Source organism: Dipteris shenzhenensis, chromosome 5 (assembly GCF_047967505.1).
Source record: "Dipteris shenzhenensis isolate YYH24624 ecotype China chromosome 5, Dip_SZ_1.0, whole genome shotgun sequence".
In the NCBI taxonomy this organism is placed as follows: Eukaryota; Viridiplantae; Streptophyta; class Polypodiopsida; order Gleicheniales; family Dipteridaceae; genus Dipteris; species Dipteris shenzhenensis.
The window spans coordinates 4,243,391-4,266,044 of NC_141600.1; the positions used below are offsets into that span (position 1 = coordinate 4,243,391).

Here is a 22,654-nt window from a genome sequence, read left to right on the forward strand (position 1 = left end):
CATTTTCCCCCTGTGAGCAAGTAAATGCATTTGAATATTGAGAATGTTCAGACCCCCGTGCATCTTTGGAGAACAGAGACGATGCATGGAGAGTAATCTGAGACTTTTCTTGCCATGTTTTGAACGCCAGAAAATTTCCATGATAGCTGACATAAATGAAACCAAATCTGCCTTAGTAAACATAGTGAGAGGCAGATAAAATTGTATGTATGCTATCAAAATGGATTGTGTAATTCGCAGACGAACATGTAATGGCCAAGTTGCAAGCTTCCAATATTCAAGTTTTGCCCTCAACTTTACTAGCACCCAATCAGTTTATTGTGAACGGGTGAGTCCCCATCCTAAAGGATAACCAAGATGTTGAATGAATTGAGAAGCAGGAACAATTTCCCCAGGCCACAAAAGGTTGTGCCAGTCCTGTGGATGTAAAGGCAACAATTTTGATTTTTGAAAATTTACCCGAAGGCCAGCAGCCAATCCATATGTAGAAAGAGCATGCATAATCATGGACAGATCAGCCCGAGTATTTTTTGGAGTAAAGAAAGAATCATCGGCATATGCTTAAGCAATCATGCTGCGACTGCCATGGATCTCCAAACCGTGCAGCTGGTCCGTGTCCAAGAGGTGATCCAGATATTGAAGCAGTGGATGAGTGGCTATGGCAAAAAGTAAAGCACTCAGTGGGCATCCTTGTCTGACAGAGCAAGCAAGAGTCCAGGATGGAGAAATATCTCCTGAAAGTATGCAGGCAGCTTCACTATCTTGATAGAGCCAATTGATGAGTTGCTGCATTTTTGTGCCAAAACCCAAAGCCTGCATAGTCGATGAAATGAAATCCCACTGAACTGTATCAAAAGCTTTGGCAATATCAACTTGAAATAATAGAACATCCTGCTGTGTGTATTTGGCATATTCAATTCCAATGTAGGCATTAGCAATGTTATAGGTGATATGCCTACGCGGGACAAAGCCATATTGCGCAGGATGCAACCCATCATGTAAAAACCCATTTAGCCGAGCAACAATCATTTTGGTAGTGACTTTGTATATTACAGGCATAAGAGTGATAGGTCTCCAGTCTGCCAAAGACTCACAAATTTGTTTTTTAGGAAGGAGTTTAACAAGACCTCTCTTCCATGTGTTTGGCATTTTCTGATGTTGCCATGCAGCATTCACCATAGATAGTAATGGATGCTTCAAAATGGGCCAGTATGCTAGAAAAAACTCGACTGTCAAACCATCCCATCAAGGGGATTTCCATCTGCCACATGATTTGATGGCATCTGACAGTTCCCTCTCAGTAAAGGGTTCTTCCAATTCCAAAGCTTGAGTAGGGGAAATGATTGGAGAAACATTTTTCAACAGTAAATTTCGTGCAAGCAAAACCTGTTGCGAGGGAGGAGCTGCAGAGCCAAATTGCTGAGAGAAGTGATGCACACAAACAGAGGCAAGCTGTGACCGTGAAGTAGTCCATGATCCATCAGGCATAAGCACTCCTGCAAATTTCTGTTTTGATTCTCCTCTGATGCAAACTCTTGAAAAATTCTTTGGAAGAGCAACCTTTATCTGTGAAGGCTCTTTGTCTTGCTCTAGTCTCCCATTTTGCCAGTTTCCTGTGATCATTTAGTTTAAGACAAAGTCTTGCCTGACATAATGTGGTTTGCTCATGCATGGACAGCAAACGATGATGACTGAGTTCAGTGAGGTCTTGACAAGTAGACTTGGCCTGAGCAATGGTTTCCCTCAGAGTCTTCATGTAAGACTTGCCATAAACTCTAATCACCATTTGCATTTTAGAAATAAAAGAAGCCCAGGCATCATCAGCATAAAGATGGCTGCTTGATGAGAGACATTGAGCTGCTTCAGTGACCATTGCCTTAAATTCAGCATGTTGCAAATAACTGTTGTTGATGATTTAATGTCGCCTTTGTGGCAATCTATCATTTGGCATCTTATGAAAAGATAACCGCAGCCATAGTGGTGCATGGTCTGAATGCACAAAGGCGTAGTCAATCCACATTTTGCATGCGAAATCCCCATTTTGTTGGGGAGCAACACTATACCAGCGATCCAGTCGTGCCTTATAAGCGGAAAGAGCATTATGTTGAAAAGTATAGCCCGGTGACAAAGGCTGCAATTCCTTCCAAAGGTCCACTAGATCCAAATGCAAGAGTAGTTGAGACCAGGCATGCCTTTGAGGAGCTAACATATGATCGTGGCTGGAAGTGTTGTCTCCCTGTTGTGGAGCATTATTGAAATCCCCACATATGTAGGCATGAGATCTCCACGGGTATTGTTGCATAGAATGCCAAATTACAGTTCTGTCTCGAGATGACCGAGGTGCATAAACTGAAGCAAAATCAAACACCTCTCCTCTAATAATGCATTGGAGAACAAGCCATCTGCCTTTGTTGTCATTTAATGCAATGACTGGTTGAAGCTCATGTTTGATCAGAAGGACAACCCCTGAGAAAGAGTGCTCCGCAGCATAGAAAATGTCATACCCACAGTAGTGTCCTGTCTTGCCTGCATAAATATGTTGGTTGTGCTCTTGTAATGCCACTATGTCAGGTTGAAATCTGTTGATGTACAACCACACAGATTTCCATTTCCTACATTGAGTGTAAAACAGGTGATGTGAGCAGTCATATATACAGATATTTATAGTAATGTAACAACTATGTACAGCAGCAAAATGCATGAGGTCAGCCTTGCATTTCTATCTCAGGGTCGAGGCCTCGCCCCTGAGAAGAAGTAGTCGCCTGAGAAGTAGACAGCAAAGCAGCAACCTCTTCTTCAGGGAAGAGTGTTCTGCTGGCTGTTACTGCAGCCCATGTAATCCCAATTCCTGTATTGATCTCTGGGGTGTTTCCGCTAGAAGAGGCACCATTCCAAGTGCGAGGGGGTGGAATTCTTCGAGCAAAAATAACCTTTCTTGGGCTTTGCCAGCCATCAGTTGAAGGTTGCTTTCCTTTGGACAAGGATTGAGTAGCAGGAGGTGAATGTGAAGTGAGATTCACATTGGTAGCTACTGAATCTTTGCCTTTATCCTGAGTCCCAGAATCCTGTCTACTGCTTTTGTTTTTGTTTGCAACTAGAGTAGGAGCATCTTTAGTGGGCATGTGGACTGGCAAGGTGACATGAGGCATTTTATGTAGGTTCAGTGGACACTGTGAAGCCATGTGTCCAAACTTTTTGCATTCAAAACAGGCCCCTGCAAATAAACCCCATTTGAGTTTATAAAAAGCACTGCCCATGTTCACATTATTCACCGTGACCGAATAAGAGTCCAGTGTGGGATTATCAGTATCCCAAAGAATGCAAAATCTGTTTGAGTTGCCATTGGGCCGTGGTGGGCAGACCACTTTACCTAAAGATGCTGCAATTTTAGGCAAAAGTGAGGCCATACATTGTGGGAAGTCAACAACTTCAACCCAAACCGGGCATCTGTGTCGGATTAAAGCCTGAAAGTCCCGTGTGGGAGACCATGGCAAAACATGCACCATTTGCTGCCCAAAAAAGAGAGGCGAGTGTTCCAAAAGCATTTGTCTGTGGATCTCATCCACCATGATCACCTCAAAAAAGCCCCTGGCTGCATAATGTACTTTACGAACAAAAGAGCCAGCCAATGTGCGTGTCAGCCAGTTGCCTATCTCTGCAGCAGGTGGCATCCGGCCTGGAAAAAATAATATGACTGCATTCTTAGCATATTCTCTGACTGGATCCACAATTTCATCAACCTCAACCATGATGCCAACTGAGGGAACTGAGTCTTTCCATTCTTTTCTCGTATCTGCAAATCCTTCATGCATGACATCATATACTAGTTGAGCCTCAAGAGTGTCATGCACCGGGTCATGCTGACCCTCAACCTGCTTCTTGCAGGGAGCCGAGCGCTCCTTTTGAAACGTTTTTTCATATGAGTACTCTGCCATAACTTTGTATGAGGGGGAGCTTGGGAATAAAATACCTGTAAAGGGGTAGTGAAAACCACAGGAGTATCCACAGGAAGCCCACAAGGGAGGGGGAGGAGAGTATAGCTAGTGGGGAGAAAAGTAGAGGGAAAGGTAAGATTTTGGTGAAAAAAAAACAGGGCTGTTCGGGAAGACAACGAAGCAAAGAAACCCCAAAAGCTTATACGACAAGAGGTGCTGGGCTGTACGGACTACGACGAGCTGTGTTGAAATATGCACAGGCTGCACGGGGGGAGGCTAACTGTACGGAAATACAAGGCAGGTACGTAATCGTACGGTCGTACGGACACCGTACGGCGATCGTACAACGTACGGACGAATCTGCGGAGGGTACTTGGCAAGGACGAAATACCAAAACACGTACACCTGGCTGAAATCGCATAAAGATACCGTGGACTATACACACACTCCAAGGGGCTGTACGAAAGATTACGGAAGAGCAGCAGCAAAGGCACGCCTGTACGGAGCAGCTGAAGCGACGCTGGGATCTGTACGGAAATTGCCGTACGATGGCTGGAGGGCACCGGACGTTGACGGGCAACGAGCTCTCACCGCTCACACCTCTCTCTCTCGTCACACCACATACACACACACCACACACTCTACAACACACACACACACACACACACACACAGATATTTTTGAATCACACACACACACTTTTTTTTTTTTGTGAAACCAAGAAAATTATATTATGAAACATCCATTTTACGTCAGGGTAGTGCTCGAGAAAAGAGCCATTGCCCTATCCATCAAAAACAATAAAAGAAAAGCTGAATGCAAGAAACATCCAAATCTTCCTCATGTAAGGCATCATATAAGGATTGCCGCAATGAGGCTCGGAAGAACTTATAAGGGTGCTGAAGGGGTGAATTTAGATATGCATGATTTCGCTATAGCGAGAGGGTCCATAAGGCCCAGTATCTGATCCAATGGAAGAAAAGAGGATACTGTGACAAAGAAGCTGAAAATCTGCCAAACATCCAGAAAAACTTGTAGAACCTGTGTGCAGGAAATCTGAGAGATAAAAAATAGGAGATCTTGTCCAGAAGGTCTCATAGAATATGAACAAAACCACAACAAATGCGGAATAATCTTAGGAGTATGATGACATCCTGGACAAAGAGGAGAGGCAATGCTTCTTTGAGCCAATTTCACTCCCACTGGAAAAATACCAACAATGCATCTCCAGAGAAAGAGTCTCTGCTTCAATGGCATTTTCAACTTCCATATCAATTTCAATTTTCCTTTCCATGAAGCTAAAGACTTATTTAGATGCCAGAGAGAATTAGCATGATGAGCAATCCATGGAGGAGGTAATATCAATCGATAAGCCTGTATGGAAGTCAATAGATGCAAAGGCTGAGAGGATAATCCTGGACTTGAAGATTGAAGATGCCAATCTTGAAGCCTCTCTTACATCCAATGTTGGAATCAGAACCAAAGGGAGTAAGAGATCTGCAATAGCTTTCCATATAGGTCTATGATGCATCCCAAGATTGTATTGTTGGCATGCTGCCGGAAAAGAGAGAATATGCCCTTGAGTATCTACCACGTCATCAATGAACCGGATGCCCAACTTCATTAGATTGTAAGCTCTGATTGGTTGTTGTACAGCAAGGGGAGAGTAAAAAACAGCACTCCAATGAAGGCTTTCCATTCGAAGTGAGGAAGCTATAGAAGCAGGATGGGGAGACCATTTGATGCGAGAGAGCACTTTCTTCCAATCCTGAATCAAGGAAGTAGAAAATGGACAACCAGGGATTTTACCTTGAAATTTGCCAAGTACTACTTCCGATGGATCAACTAGCCAATGTCCATAAGCATTTGTGTGCATCTGACCACACAAAATTGCCAACATGATTGATCAAGGCTGCTCTTGTTGAAAAAAGGTCTTGAACCACCATGCATTCTTGGTGAGCAAAGCTTTTTTATGAAGCTTAGTTTTCCAAAAAATCTCCATGGCTTGAGACATAAAACAAGAGAGATCTCGAGATGACCAATGTAATGGAGGAAGGTAAAATTGGACATAAGCTAGAACAATGGACTAGACAATTCGAAGCCATACATGCAATGGCCAAGTGGAGATCTTCCAATATTCTAATTTGTCCTGAATTTTGTTTAATACCCAAGATATTTGTTGCTTATTTCTGATTTTCCAGCCAATGGGATAACCCAAATGTCTTAATATGTTTTCCGGATAAATAATCTGGCCGGGCCATAGGATAGCATGCCAGTCACAATGCTTGAGAGGCAAGAGTTTTGATTCTGAAAATTAATTTTTAGACCAGCTGCCAACCCAAAATCAGAGAGGGTATCCATCAATAGGCGAAGCTCCAGAGGACTGTTCTTTGGCATGAAGAATGAATCATCTGCATAAGCTTGTGCAATGAAAGGCCGTGAACCAAGAATCTGAAGCCCCACTAACTGTCGAGATCCATATAAAGAAGCAAAGGATGTGAAGCAATAGCATAGAACAAAGCACTGAGAGGGCATCCCTATCGAACTGATCATTCCAGAGTCCAAGACTCAGACAAATGATTAACACCCTCAATCTCAACTGCAATAGCAGGGGGGGTTGGTCTATCAGTATCCCATAAGATGCAAAAACGATCTTTATTACCTGTGGGACAAGGGGGACAGATCACTTGTCCCAATGTCATCGCTAAGCCTGAAAGCTCTGTTCGCATGTAATCTGGAAAATCAACCGCTTCAACCCATACAGGGCAATGATGCTTGATGAGATTCTGGTAGTCCTTATTAGGAGACCAAGGCATGATGTGTACCATTTGACGACCAAAAAATAAAGGAGACATTTCTAGCATCTTTTGTTTTGTCAAGGCATCCAAGAGATGAACTTCTTAAAATCCTCGGGAGGCAAAATAGACTCCTTCTACATAGCATCCACCTAGGAGAGAATTCACCCATTGTCCCACATCATTAGCCGAGGGTATTAAGCCTGGGAAAAAGATGATGACTGCAGTTTAAGAGAGCTTCTTCAGAGGATGCACAAGAAAAGGCAACTTCATCTTGTAAGTGAGTTCTAGAGCAGGTAGCATCCATTTTCTTCTACTTTGTTGAAAATCCTGATTCAACATGTCAAACACATAGGAAGCATCTTCAGATGAAGGAGCTATGGGGGGTAGAGTTTCCCTTGATTGTCTTTTAGGTTCAAGAGAGAGTGCTCTCTTGACATAATACTTGCTTGTTTCTGCCATTGAGGCTAGTCAATTCAGCAGGAAGAGTCAGATCAGAAAAAAGGGGGGGGGGCAGCGCTATTTCAACAAGGCACTGAATTTTGATAGAAAGGCCCGAAACTTGTTGCGACAGAAGGCTTGCAGGAATACTGCCTTACACAAAAGGGAACACAGAAACCTGTAGCGAGGCGCTTGGAGGGTTGAGAGGGCAGACAGGATGGCAAAACAACGAGGAGTTTTCAGCGAGCAGAGGTAAGGGCTGCGAATTGGCTGGAAACGTGAAGCAGGTCGTCGTGCTCACATACAAACAGAGAGCTGGATGGGATGCACACACAAATGGAGAGCTGGATGGAACGCACACACACAAACGGAGAGCTGCAGGAGGCTGGAACGAAGCAGGAAAGAGACCAAACGGAGCTCTAGAAAGGTGGCTGTTCACAGCGAGCTAGCGCAGGATCTTGCCATAGGGTCCAAAAAACCCAATATCTGACCCAGTACAAAAATAAAGAGTAATGGACTAGGGTTGTAGGAAGTCTGCCAAAAAGCCAAAAATGTTTCCCAAAAGGAGAGTTAGGGAAACGAAGGCGAAGCGACATGGAAATTTTGCATATGAAGGTCTTAGTGCTGGAGCACATCCAAAACAAATGAGGCACCGTTTCAGAAGGGGCCATGCATCGAAGACAAGAAGCAGATGCAATCCTTCGTTGAGCCAGAGTGACCCCCACGGATAAGGTTCCTGTAAGACAACGCCATAGGAAAAGCTTTTGCTTGAGAGGCAATTTGCTCCTCCATAAATTGCGGAGATTCTTTCGCCACCAAGCAAGTGACGTTGTTGATGCTACTGGTCAAATGCTTTCCTTCCCTCAGGCTGGAATCACACACACACACACACAGACACATAAATCACACTCCCTATGGTGATCCCACCTTCCCTAAATTTAGTTTTTTAAAATATCTCTGCGACAATCTTTCTTTGATTGTCTGCAATCCCATCATATAGATCATGCGGTCTTTTTGTCATATAATATTGAGCTCCCCACTTTGGGGGCTAAGATTTTCAAGAGAGATAGAGATAGAGATAGAGAGAGAGAGAGAGAGAGAGAGAGAGAGAGAGAGAGATGATATGACATGATTCTATTAAAGTGCATGTGAGACCCTCAGGATCAATGGTATGATTCTATTGAAGTCTGTGTGCGCACGAGAGAGAGAGAGAGAGAGACACAGAGAGAGAGAGAGAGAGGCCAGCCCTTTGTATATGCTTCTATAAATAAAACAACTAGAATGAGAAAGAGAGATAGAGGAGAATTGAAGGGCCTTTTTACTGCAAGTGGGCGCTGATGGCTGCTTGTTATTTCAGAACTGTAGCCTACACAAATCACACAGTGCTTCCTGAGGCCTTGGAGAAGTGGCCTTTGGACATCATGAAAAAGCTTCTGCCGCGGCACGTTGAAATCATAGAAAAAATTGATGAAGAGGTGACTTACCTTACGTTTATATAATTAGAAATAACACAAGTCAGTTCTCCATTATTGAAGCATTGCATCTGGTTTCCTGTTGCCCCAAGTGTTTTGATTTTTTTGGTTTGGGTATATGCAGTTTGTTAGATCGTTGATTGAGGCTGAAACGTCAAGTGATAAAGATGAGCTTGAGAAGAGAGTTAAAAGAATGAGAATCTTGGAAAATGTGGACTTCCCTTCATCCGTGAGAACCTTCCTCACCAAATCAAAACAAGTACAGGTGGATGAGAAGGTGGAGGACTCGATGAAAGAGAATTTAAAGGATGAAAAGGATCTAGACAAAAAGGATGCCAAAGAAGATACAATTGAGAAGCCTGAAGGAGCTGCAGTTAAGGCACCAGCATTGGTACGCATGGCAAACTTGTGTGTTATTGCTGGACATACAGTGAACGGTGTTGCAGCTATTCACACTGACATTGTTAAAAATGAAGTTTTCAAGGACTTTTACAAGGTTTTTCCTTTATCCCCTTTCGTGACAGTGTTTATGATCGTGTAAAAACATGGAGAATGCCCTGAGATTACTTGATGGTCTGTATGGTACCAAGTTCATGCATTACATTTTGTTGAGATGCATGTATGTAATTTGGAAAGCACATGGATGAATTTTTTTAAATGGAAAGAAGCGAAGAGCGAGGGATTTTGCATCATTATTGATTGGATTCTTAGGTGAGAAATGGTAATACGTTTTATTGTATGGGTTGATATTTTCATTATAATCAGTGTTATTGACTGCCATACACACTGCACGCCGCATATAAAGCATGGTTGGGCAACACAGTTGGCACAAATGGAATAAGCGTATGTTCCAGTGATGACCTGAAAGTAAGATATCATTAATCCTCCATTGTGAATCACGGCATAGTGGAGCATAAGAATTTGGCGGTATATTCTAAAGCTAAAGAAAGATAAAAGTTGGGATTACAGCATATGTAATAAAACAAAAAGGATGACAGTGACATGTAGAGAAGATGACAGAAGAAATGATGTGGTCATGCAGTTGGTCGTATAAATCCTTTGATTGTGGCTTATTAGTCAGGTGGCAGACACTGGTGATGAGTTGGGGGGTGGTTGCGTAGAAATTTTTCCTAGTTACATACTCCAGTAAAGGAATATGTTAATTTTCCTCTGTTCCATAGTATGTGTTAACAGATATGTCCATATCTCCGAATACTTCAAAATTTTCAACGTTCATGCTCACTGATGGTTTATTTTCAAGAATTCTTTAGGTAATTCAATACTGTAAGTGTTCTTGGTTTGAACCTTCATCACATTAAATTCTCCTTCTACAACTGCCGCTTTATCTATCTCTAATCCATCATTGTATACGTGATACTTTAAAGTCTCCAGTGTATTACCTTTTGCCCTGATCCTTTTTACCTTTGAAGAAGCAGAGGCATAACTTTGTTGAGTGGGAGGTTTTGCCTATTGAATCAGTCATATGGAATACTCCATGAGATCTGGCCTGACAGCAGGAGATCACATAGTACTTTTTCACAGGAGGATGTAGTTGTGGGAGATGCCACATCTCTGCCTAGCGACACCTCACCCCATCCAACGTACTGTCCTTGCAGCATCTTGATGCATGCTCCCTCATGCAGCCCTGAGGATTCACAGAGGCTAGCAATAGATCTTGGGATCCTAATGGGGCCCACACAAAGCTCATGCTACTCCTGATTGAAATATGGCTTATGATATGAGACTCGTGGCATGACATGATAGGATCCACTCCATTTTTTGAGGTAGCCCATTGGAGGTGTGATAGAGACCTCTAGTTCCCTCATAGGGGATATACTCTCATAGTCAAGGGATCCTGGAAATGTGCCTGGAAGCAATATTACTGCAGTCGAGCAAGAGCTCGCTGACCGCTGGTAAGCCATGCTCTGGCTCCATGAATCATCATGAGTATGGTTCTATGAAAAGTGCACCTAGATAAGTGGTACTAGGATTGCACGGTCTCCACCCCTCGGCAAGTGAAACTATATCGATGCAGTACTGCCTTGGTATTATTAACGTTGATTGTCAAGTCTCTATCCTGCAAAAGACCACATGGGCCTCTAGATGTCTTTGTAAGCCTATTGCCATTGAGGAGGATATGAGGATGATATCATCTCTGTATAATAGTATCTGTATGATCAGGTTGGCAAGCAGTGATCCCTCACCTCCAAGGCAGTGAATGAACATTATGATCTCTTCAATGTTGAGCCAAAAAAGGGTCATTGAGAGGGGGCATCCTTGCTTCACTCCGATTGTGCTCTCATTCCAATCAGACAGGCCATTGAGGGTTCGTACTCTCCCTCCGACTAACTCCTATCAAGCCATCACCCCTCCAAATCATGACTCCTATAATTTGCATCTCTTGAAGTCTCCTAATCATACAAGATTGTGGAATTGTATCAAAAGCCTTCTGAAAGTCAACAAAGTAAGCATAGACTTGATGGGATCTTTCTTGCCTCCTTGATGATGGCCCATAGAGGGACGATGTGATATAGAGTAGAGTGCTTTCTCTTGCACCTAGCCTCATCCAAAACCCACTACCCTTGTGCCTTTGTGAAGGTACCGATCTCTCTCTATTTTTAAAGCTTAATCCTTAGAGTGCAGTAGTTCCTAAAATCCATGGGGTCCCTTGCTTTGTATATCGATACGATGGTGGTGGTACTCAAAGTGCGGGAGAAGCCGTGGCGCACTGCATTATTTAACGTCTGTGCTAGGATCGGGACCAAGACCTGCCACCCATGCACAAAGTTCTCCATCTATAATTCCTCATGGTCCTAGTATCTTCTATTTGGAATCAGTGTAGTGCAGCTGACACATTGCATGTGGTAAACAAGGTGGATGCAGTGGGCCTAGACAAGCATGACATATTAGGTGTGTCTGGTCTTGAGCATCGTAGAGTGATGTGGCATTCGTATGCCCAATTTCCAGGTTGGTGATGAAGATGGGTGGCTTCCCCTCTGATAGAAGCCCCCCATGCAATGGTGGAGTCCCCTCTCCAATTAGAGTGGATAAAATTATCTAGCCTACGTGAGAGGAAAGCCAACCTCTTATGGCTATAAGGTGGCGTGAGATGTGTTGTGCCTTGGTCGTCATCGAAAGCCCAAAGCGGACTTGCTTGTGAGGTGGGATCTCATCTCTCGGCACTCAGCATCAGACCATGATTTCTGGGGCATCTTTTCGGCTTGGGGGCATCCTATGGATAGGAATGATCTAGAGGTAGCACCTTGAACCACTGATACAAGAGGGTATGAGGCATGGGTGAGGTCTACAAGATGGCATCCTCTTGAAAGTTGATGATTTCTTCTTGTATATCCTTGGTCTTAGAATTAAATCCCTCAAGTAAGAGAACCTCTCTTGCAGTAAACATCGATGGATATTTTCATACAATACTAGAAAAGATGATAGCCATTGATTTCTTGCTAAGATCCTTGCATAATCGGACATTTTTGGGGGGAAGTAGCATGCTATGATGTAGATGTCCATAGGTGAAGTTCTCTTAAGGCAGATCCAAATATGGTGGGCATGGTTATCTTCGTCGACAAGATGTACGGTTGTAAATGTGAGCAGAACAAGGTTGCAGCTCTTTGTGATCCTTATACCCCCTATCTATGCAGGGTCTTTTTGGACACACACGTGTACCAATGTATTGGAGATAGGCCCCTCTTTGGGCATTGATATGTTTTTGTGTAGACTACAACATTCTTCCCATGGAAAGTCTCGGTAGAACAATGCGGTGGCGACATAGAGCCCTGTTGCAATGAGATTCCTCTTGAAGATACTTTGCTCCTTTATAGACAAACATGGAGATCAAATCCTTTCAATAGAAGGCTATATTTTGTTTCAATTAAGCCCAGATTTAATCCATCATGTTTTGTTGCTCAAGCTTCTTTTATGCCATTGAAATTCTTTTGAGAGATCCTCTTACAGCCCTTCCCCATTTCTCCAAGCATTCAAACCTCTCTTTGAATAGTTCTTGCCCTTTTAACCTTGGGAACCATTTGATAGTTGATTACGTATTTGAGTACTTTTCATTGACCGCTTTTTACAATACCTCCATTGCCAAAACTATTTTTCTCAACCTATAGGAGTTCCCTAATTGAAAGTACCCAATTGCAAGGCTTCTTCTTGTAAGTAGATGAGGTGAAGATACTGTGGTAAATAATACTCATCTACTCACTTGGCTTCCATTGTAGGAAACTGCTGAAAGTTTGGAAGTTATCCGGCCTCATAAAGCCCTAATCTGCTACTTGCATCCCTGTACCAAAGAATCTGCTTGAGAACAAGAATCTCATCTTCAACAACTCCGGACTGTTCTTTGTCGAAAGGAGATGCTGGAGTTGATCCCTCATAATGTATCAGAAGGCTGAATGAATAATGTTATGGATCTTCTAGTAAACACTTTGGTGAATTGAAACCTTGCTGATCTGAATTTAGAATGTAGATTAACATCACAAAGCAAGCTTGACATAGATAATGCAATTTCCAACTTGTGTCTTCGAATTTTCCATGTAAAGCTTCACCAACGCCTAGTTGCCCTCAGGTTCAATTTTCCAAGGTTGCATTGGCACTCCTGTGACTGGATGATATGCTCTGTACCTACTTAAAAGCTACCTAATGGTCAATTTGGTTGGTTGCAAGATTCAGGAGGTGTCTACCATGAACAATCTCAAATGGAGATGTGTATAAGTAGTGTGATCATAGACAAATTCTAGTATGGGTAAATCGGTCTCCCATAACTATGGGTGACCATGAACATAAAATGCAACTATTTTAGTATGGGTAAATCTGTCTCCCATTTCTGTGGGGACCATGAACATAAAATGGAAAGCTCCAGACTTACTTGCTTTGGTGTCCACTTCCACAATCACTTCCTTCTTAGCAGTTTATACTTCAATGTGAACAAGATCTTTGACTGTAGAGACTAGCTGCGGGGTAGGGGGGGGAATCCTTACAAGATTTTACAGCCTCATCAATTACTGCCTGCTTACTAGGCCCTTCCAGAACGTGAAGTCGAGCCTTTACTTCTGCCAGTTCCAATCGTAGCTCTCTCACTGTCTGCTGCAGCTAAAAAAATCTGATCTTGTTGCCCAAGGATGGGTCGTTTTGAGCGTTCTTGTTGGTAATTCCGTGCATATGGAGAGGGTGTCATGGCTACAATTGTAGAATACCTAGTCCTGATGGAGGTTGAAGGAGTTGAGGGGGACTTGGAGGAGAGGGTAGGCCAGTCCATAATTGGCTGTTTGTTGAACCCCCTAGCTGAATCTAACCCCCCGGGTTGGGTTGGTTGACGGGCTAACATGCAATGGGCGACGAGAAGAGATGAGATCAGCCGAGGTGGCGAGCCGACGTGTTGAAAGAAAGAAAGAAAGAAAGTGTATTATTGTCCACTAGAGGCCAAAATGGGCCCATGGGACATCAAGAACTCTGCATACAAGATAGCACAAAATCAACGTGCCCCAAAGAAGAGGCATCGTCGAATATCATCTAAGTGCTACGCAATATAATGCAAGTGAAAGTACATAATGTCAAATCTGAGCCTAAATACAGAGTAAACTAGATGCAAGGAAACCGCCCCTGGGTGCAAAATGGGGGGGATGAGCACAATATGCCAATGCAAAGATACAAGTCCAGGTGTCACGGAGTCTGAGAACCAAAATAATACTGGAAATCCTGTCCATCGACTCTGCCTCCTGCTATGAGAGTACAAATCTGGGCAAAGGTGAGGTGAGCGGCTGGTGGGGCGAGATCTCCATGAGTAAGTCTCCTCCGAAATGCTGCCATCATCCTGGATCGTCTGGAGATGAAGCGGCGAGTACGTCCCCTATGTAACAAGATCCTGCGGCGTCTACAAACCATCTCATATGTACATCCACATGGTGGAGGCATGTGTCCTGTGTGGGCTCTGCCGTCCTCGTGCTCCTCCTGGTCTCTGTCCTCTGGTATGGCGTGTGCCTGAGCTCTATGAGGCTGGGCTCTATCACGCTCCGGTCTGTGCTCTCTGAGGTAGTCTCGCCGAAGCATAGTGGCCTCCCTGACATAAAGGGCTAGGCAATGCTGATCCTCGTAGTCCATCACTCGTGAGAGAGGTCCAAAGCCATCCGTGAAGAGACAGTGGAATCTACCTCTGATCTCATAATATAGCGGGCATCTGCAAATGAAGTGCTCCTCTGACTCCACCTCTCCCATGGTGCAACAGGAGCAGATCCTGGTCTCTTGGCCTAGTCGCCGTCCATCCTCCATGCGTCGCATCCTACCAGCCTCTATCTCGAGCTGATGCAAAGAGACTCTAAGCTGGCCGAGGGCAATCCTCAGTGAGTGGGACATGTGGGTACCTGTATAGCCTGGTGGGATGACAAATCCATCCTCTGAGATCCGAAGGAAGTGGTCACGATATGTGGCCATCTTCACCGGAAGCTGTGTGGGATAAATCCAAGTGCGATACGTATGAAGCTGTAGCAAGTCTGCTCTCGTGACCTGGCTAAGCTCGTGGCGAGTCAACTCGAGATGAGGGGCATCTATGCTGTATCGGAACGGAGGCAGTCTATCCATGTCTAGTCCAAGGGATATGAGCCACCTAGTGAGTCTGAAGTACCAGCAGTATCGGGTCCCTGATCGTGCCAACTCCATAGAAGATGCAAGTGCTAACCATGGCAACCGAGCTCTGCCTGCTGCTGAGTCTCCAAACTCCCTGACCCTGTGCAGATACATGACCGACTGAAACGCTGCATCCAATGCAAGGGGAGTAGCTCCAAACTCTGCTAGCATGATCTCGTGCGGAACTGTAGCCTTGGCCCTAATGAGCCGAGAGAACATGATGATCTGTAACCTCTCTACTCGTCTCCAATCTGCAGCACCGAGGTCTCCTGCCCAGAAAGGAGCTACATACATCGCAGCTGGTCTCACCACTGTATCAAAAAGCAAGGATTTCGTATCGGGATGCTGAAAGTGGGACTGAAAACACTGACGCTCAAGATGAGCCAACGAAGCATACCCTTTACTAATCCTATCTCGTGCTGCATATGTCATGGTGAAGACCGGTCCCCTGAAAACTGCCCCCAAATAAGTGTACTCTCTAACAAGCTCCATGGGCTGTCCGTCATAAGTGAAGCAAAACTCATCTGTGCTGTAAATACAATCAGAGGTGTTGAAAACCATAACCTTGGTCTTGCCAAGGTTTACGGTCAACCCCCTGTCCTGGCAAAACCTGTGGAGTGCCTCAATATGTGCCTAGAGGCCCTGAGCAGTAGAGGAAATGAGAACCACATCGTCTGCATACAGGAGGATAGGAATGGAGGATCCTGAGAGAGTAGAGCCCACACCGCCTGTCATGTGTACAAACATCTCTAGCTCATCAATATATAATCCAAAGAGAGTAGGAGAGAGCGGGCAGCCCTGCTTCACCCCAATCGTGCTGCATACCGACTGATGGGCTGAGAGAGAGAGAGAGAGAGAGAGAGAGAGAGAGAGAGAGATTATAGTCTTTGGAGGCCTTCGAGGCTTATGAGACAAAGTACAATCACATACAAGCCATTGTGGGATGAAGCAGAGGGCTCGCTAAGGCCCTTTGCTGAGTACTATACTAAACTAAGCTCAAAACCTAAAAACCTAAAAACTACTACTCAATCTCAGAGTCAAAGCTCATAACAATGCTCCAAGGTGGCTCTGTTGTGAGCTGTGAAAATATCCCGTATTTGTGTTTGTTGGATCGTCTCTCGCTATGGAGGGGGGCGTTGTCTATGTGATCTCTATATCTAGTGGGCCATGTGGAGAGACGCCTTTGCTCGAGCAATCCCCTCTGAGTAGAGTTGTGATGGGCTGAACCTCCATCCTACATACCTTGGTGTGTCTCTACATCAGGTGTGGTCCCTATGTTTCTGGCTACATCCCTCCTCTTTGTCATCTCATCCTACTGACCCATGCTGCCCGCATATTGTCAATCTCCTCCTCCTCTACTCCTCCATGTCCAAGGGCATTCTCGAATGCATAGAATTTTATGACGCGACGTTGAGCTCGATTTATCTCTGTCTCCCATGGTATTGTCCCCTCCTACTATTTAATCTGACTCAATAGGGTCTTTGTGTTGTTGCATCTCCCATCAGATAGAGGCCAACGTGGACGTGGTCCCAAAAGTGAATCAGTTGGGAGAGATGCCCAAAACCGTGCCTTTCCTGAAAGAGATAGTGACTCCTCGGATATCATAATAAATTGGGCAAGTAAATAGGAAATGCTCGTCTGCTTCTACGTCCCCCAACATGCAAATTTTGCAGATCCGTTGCTCTCTATGCGTACCTGTGGCTCTCCGTGCCTCAATCCGTAGCTGATGTGCGAGACCCACAGTTGTCCGAGGGCAATCCTCAAGGCATGTGAGGCTCACTTGTCCTCCATGTACTAGGGTCTGCTAATCACTCCATCCTCCAATACTCCTAATAAGTGGTCGTAACAGAACTAGATCTTGGTGGAGAACTCTTGGTACCCCTCCCTCTCCCCCCCCCCCCAAAAAAAAAAGAAAAAGAAAAAAAGAAGGAAGTCCATGACGTATGGATCCAGAGTAGGTCCAACCGTATAATACGGTTGATCTCATCCCGTGGGACCAAGCATTGCATGACTTTATAACCTCGTCAATGACTTCCTTCTTACCAGGTCCTTCCAAGACTTGAATTCTAGCTATGGCATCCATTAGCTACATCCTCAGCTCTCTCACTTGATCCTGTAGGAAGTAAATTTGTTCATGATATCCAAGAATTGGTCGGTCAAAAAGACTACCTTGTTCATAGATATGTGCATACGGGGAAGGCGTCCTAGCTGCCACTGTGGAGTATCTGGCTTTGTTACTAGAGGCTGCTCGAGTGGAAGGGGATTTTGAAGAGGAGGAAGGTAGGTTGGGCCATGCTTTGCTAGCCATATCTCCTGTTACCCCCTGGCTGAGCTAACCCCTAGTTGGGCTGGGGGTACAGCCCAGCTAGGGGTTCCTAATTCAAGAGCTTGCTACAACCAGCTAGGGGAGCAGGGAGCAGAAGTGGAACGGGAGCAAGAGGTACGCGCGTACGGGTATAGATGGGAGCGGGAGCAGGTGCAGGTACGGATGGGAGCGGGTACGAGCGAGAGCGGGTACGAGTGGGAGCGGGTACGGATGGGAGCGGGAGCAGGAGCGGGTACGGACAGGATGCCTATGATGGCACTGTCCTAGATGTTCAGAGACTATTTCAGTCAACCGAAAATTGAGAGAGAGAGAGAGAGAGAGAGAGAGAGAGAGAGAGAGAGAGAGAAATAAAGATATATTAATGTCCACAAGAGACCTCACTGGTCTATGGGACAAACTGCACACCAAAATCATCAACATCCGTTAGAGACTCAGAGTCCATGGGGGAGTATAGCAGCTCAACCCCAAATTATTATAGCATAACTACATTCACATACTATATTAAAGGTGGTTTGAATAACATCAGTTTAAGATAGAGAGTCTTTGGGTTAAGGTTTGAAATCTCTAATGAGTGCTTGCCTGTCTCGATAAACCACCCATTTACCTTCTTTCCTTGCTTGTTTCACTTTGATTAGTTCATTTGCCCCTTGTTTGAGTCAGGTCGAAGTGAGCTCTTCAGATATCCAAATCCTAGTACCCTTGAGCTTGTTGGTTTGTCTAAGTGGCTGTTTCTCTTCCTGTATAAGTAGCCCAATATTCGGGGTCAATAAATGTACGGTAGTACTCAAACTTATCTCTGTTTTCAGCTGTTTGCCATTTCCTGTGTAGTGCATTCAGCAGGTCATGATGAAAGGCATCCTCATCTACCTCCTCTGGAGAGTAGTCCAAGTACCTCTCTACCTCCCATTTTTGGAACCATTTTTTTAAATCTAGTGCCCATCCAGAATCCAGATGCCAAAATCTTACCCTTATTCGTCTTTTGGGACTTTTGACTTTCTACCCATGCCCTCTTTGGCAGCCTTTCATTATTCATGCGAGAGAGAGATAGAGAGAGAGAGGCATTGGGCATTGTTTATTATGTTTTTCCTTTTTCGATTTTATTACAGCCCCTTACACTCTTGTTTGGTTACAAAAATGCAGGTTTGGCCAAATAAATTCCAAAACAAAACCAATGGTGTAACTCCTAGGCGATGGTTACGATTTTGCAATCCTGAATTAAGTCGGATAATCACTAAGTGGATTGGTTCAGAGGATTGGATTCTCAAAACGGAGAAGTTGGCTGAACTTCGACAGGTGTTCTTGCAATGTTTTTCACGGTCATGTAGCTTTTAAAATTGCTAAGCATCGTGATTCATATTCTCTAAATAAGAAATTGATGTGAATAGAAAATTGGCATCGACATTTGTTCATATTGCTTTTTGTTACATGAAGGCAATCATGACTAATTTTCTGTTGCCTTTTCTGTGTGGGACTGTTTTTCTGTCTTTACTAATTATATGTTGCCTAATCCTATTTTTAAAGATTGTTAATGTTTTTTGCGGTTTTAACTTTATTTGCTATCAAAGACTTTAATCGACTCTCTCTCTCTCTCTCTCTCTCTCTCTCTCTCTCTCTCTTTGTCTCTCTCTCTCTCTCTCACTCTCTCACACACACTTTTTCTTTTTGGTGGAAATTTTTGATGCTTCTCTTTCTCACACACGGTCTTTTTTTTGGTGGAAATTTTTGTTGCTTTATATTACAGAGTCACTATCCCAAAATGGGATGTGACAACTCTCCCTCTCTCTCACACACTCTTTTTTTTTGGGTGAAAACTTTGAATGCTTTATATTACAAGGTAGCTATCCCAGACACACACAAACACACACTCCCTCTCTCTCTCTCTCTCTCTCTCTCTCTCTCTCTCACACACACACACACACACACACTTTTTTTTGTGTGGTGAAATCATATATTTCTCTATGGGAAACCTCAAGAAGAGGAAAAAAGCCCACCATGAACTACAAATGTTGAAAAGATTACAAGTATGCTTTTGAGGAGAACCTCAGAAGTCTGCTATGAAAACATTAACTTAATACAAGTCATTTGAAATCACAACAGTCTGCTATGAAAATATAAACTGATTACAAGTCACTTGGAGGAGGATCAAGCAAGATATCCTCCAAGGTAAGATTGTTCGCTTGCAGAAAACCATGTAACGGAGTAACATAACCATCAATAAAGCAAAGCTGTTTTTTACCCTTGTGGTTCTTTTTTATATAAGCTGGCAACCTGAACTTTTGAACCGCAGGATCGAAAACTTGTCTCAACCAAGGATGAAAGGATTCCAGTGAAAAAGTAACATCTATATCCGGAACTGAGAGGCACTGCAAAGGTTCCTGCATTGCAACAAACTTCTCAGTAGGAGTATGAAACTCCAAAGAGAAGGGAATATCTGCATCCTGAACATTTGTATCTTGAGCTGAAAAACATTACAGATTTTCCTCCACTTCTGGCATAGCATCAGAATTTTGCAGCATTGATGCATCTGACATAACAACTTCAGTCTTTGAAGTAGAAGTAAGAGCAAAGCAGAAGGAACATGATGTTCTGGCACTGTAAGGAGTGGATCCGGAACTGCTAAAACAGCAAAAGGATTGGAATCTTTGACCAACTTATCTCCCTGAACTTTTCTCTAACTTTAGAGGGTCTAATAAAATGCCTGACTTCCTGTATGCTGGAAGAAGAAATAGGAACAGCAGGAACCTGAACAGGAGGATCAGAAAGCTTCTGAACATAAGCTGAAGAGCAAGGAGAAGGGCATGCTCTAGCAAAATGGCCTAATTGGCGACATTTATAACAAGCATTAGGAAAAGAAGCAAAATGAAGAGCAATCCGGAAAGGATGAGACAATCCAAAAGTTCACTTCCAAGCATGAAGGAACCAACTGCTCCATATCCCAAAGAACACACACCCGTATATCTCTGCTTGTGACCAGAAAATCCTGCTTTGGAATGAAAAGAACACAGCCTAGCAGAGCTGCAAGAGATGGCACATGCTATATGAGAGGAACCGGCAAATCTTTGAGGGTAATCCAGACAGGGAAAAATTTGAGGAGCGAGCGGCAAATCTTTGAGGGTAATCCAGACAGGGAAAAATTTGAGGAGCGAGCGGGTTGGATTAAACAAGGGATCCCAAGGCATAGCAACTACGAAATGACCGGCCCCATGAACTCCACCCAAGGTAAGTAAATGAAAAACAGTGTCCACAAAAGCACAACGAGCAAAATAAAACCCCTTTCCCAGGAACACAAAAGATCTAAGCTTCCCGGCACCCATTGCAGCTGAAGACGAGGCTTGTAAACTAGGCACTGTCATGACTCTTCCCATAAAGTATAAGCAGACACCAAGTTGCTGATCTTGGCGAACTCTTTGAAGCAAAGATTCAGGGGAGAGAGATCATCATAATGAAAGTCCATTAGTGGAAGGCAAAGTCACCGAATCAACACACAAATGACACAGCAAATCTTGCTGAAACGAGGAAGAGGAGAAGGCAGAGGAATCAAACTTGGCAGCCTTCACCCCTTCCGAAAGTGATGAAAATACAAAACCCCTTTTCTTCTTCCGAACGTAGTGAAAAGCAAGAGACGTAGAGCTGGAATTGTCAGGAGAGGAAAAGGGAAGAGGCACAGCAGGGATCGAAAAGGATACAAAGGCTGGCCTGTAGGAATCTAGAGCAGACGGGGTGGCAGCAAAAGGAGACTGAGCAGAGGAAAAAACATATGGGGCAGAGCCAAAAAGCAGAGGAGAGGAGGCGGGCTGAGACTGGATAGAGGCGGACTGCAGCAGCTCAGAGACGGATGGCAGTGGAAAGGATACGAACTATAATGGGACAGATAAAACCGATGCAGAGGCTAGGTAGAATGTGGAGGCAATGGGAGCAGGTTTAGAAGAGGAACATAGGGGCATGCTAGAGCCGGAGGCTGTCAGGGCAGATGATAAAGACTCTATCTCTACTGAAAGAAACTCTATTCCTTCTGTTGACACAGATCACGGTCATCCTTTTCACTTTCCCCGGGTTTTAACACATGAGCCTTAGAGGCCATCAGCTCTGGACAAACTCGTCCACCTTTTGAGTTTCTCTGATCTCGGTCATTAGAGCACTCTCTAATATCGTGAAACTCAGGTTGTGCATAATGCGAGACAACACATCAGCAACCTTATTGTCTTTTCCTCTTCGGTACCGAATCGTTAAATTAAACTCTTGCATGAGCTATGCCCACCTAGCTTGGCGGCCCCTCAAGTCAAGCTGTTTACAAAAATGTTTCAGAGTATCATGATCCACATCCACATAAAACTCTGAACCATACAAATAATGCCTCCATGTTTTCAGAGCATGGATAACAGCATACAACTCCAATTCATGAGTTGGCCAATTCCTTTGAGAGGGAGAAAGCTTCTTGCTTTCAAAGGCTACTGGCCTTCCCTCTTGAAGGAGAACTGCTCCTACCGCAATGCCACTTGCATCGGTTTCTAGGAACAACGGTTTCTGGGGATCAACTATTTTTAACACCGGTCCTGCGACCACAGCTTGTTTATGGTGTTAAAACTTTCTTGTTGATTCTGTCCCCAAATAAAAGGTACTTTATCTGAGGTCAGATCAATCAATGGCGATACTATTCCGGAATATCCTTTGATATGCCTTCTATAAAACTGGACAAATTCCAAGAATGATCGCAACGCGGTCAGACTCTGAGGGATTGGCCAAGTTAGTATCGCAGCCACTTTCTTCGGATCCATTTCTACCCCCTGTGGAGTAATTATGAACCCTAAATATTCAAGCCTAACTATACACAGTATAGTTTTCTTTTTATTTACATAAAGACTAGCTTTCCTCAAAGTACTGAACACTACTCTTAAGTGTTCACGATGCTCAGTAATACTTTTACTGAATATCAGGATATCGTCAATAAAATGTACTACGAACTTTCCGATATACGGACGTAGCAAATCATTCATAAGCATGACGAATGTCGCTGGAGCATTGGTAAGTCCGAAGGGCATTACCAAAAACTCA

The 22,654-nt window shown here is 44.0% G+C and overlaps 1 protein-coding gene across 2 annotated transcripts in view; it reads left to right on the plus strand.

Annotated features, from left to right (window-relative positions):
- Window positions 1-22,654, plus strand: part of LOC147901526 (alpha-1,4 glucan phosphorylase L isozyme, chloroplastic/amyloplastic-like) — a 138,999-nt gene that overhangs the window by 57,597 nt on the left and 58,748 nt on the right. The window contains exons 7-9 of one of the 2 annotated variants that reach the window (XM_087374334.1): window positions 8,529-8,646; window positions 8,768-9,034; window positions 18,743-18,895. In XM_087374334.1, coding sequence (XP_087230460.1) covers window positions 8,529-8,646; window positions 8,768-9,034; window positions 18,743-18,895 — 538 coding nt within the window. Of the gene's footprint in view, window positions 1-8,528; window positions 8,647-8,767; window positions 9,140-18,742; window positions 18,896-22,654 lie in introns of both variants that reach the window. The other variant, XM_087374333.1, reaches the window with a different exon arrangement.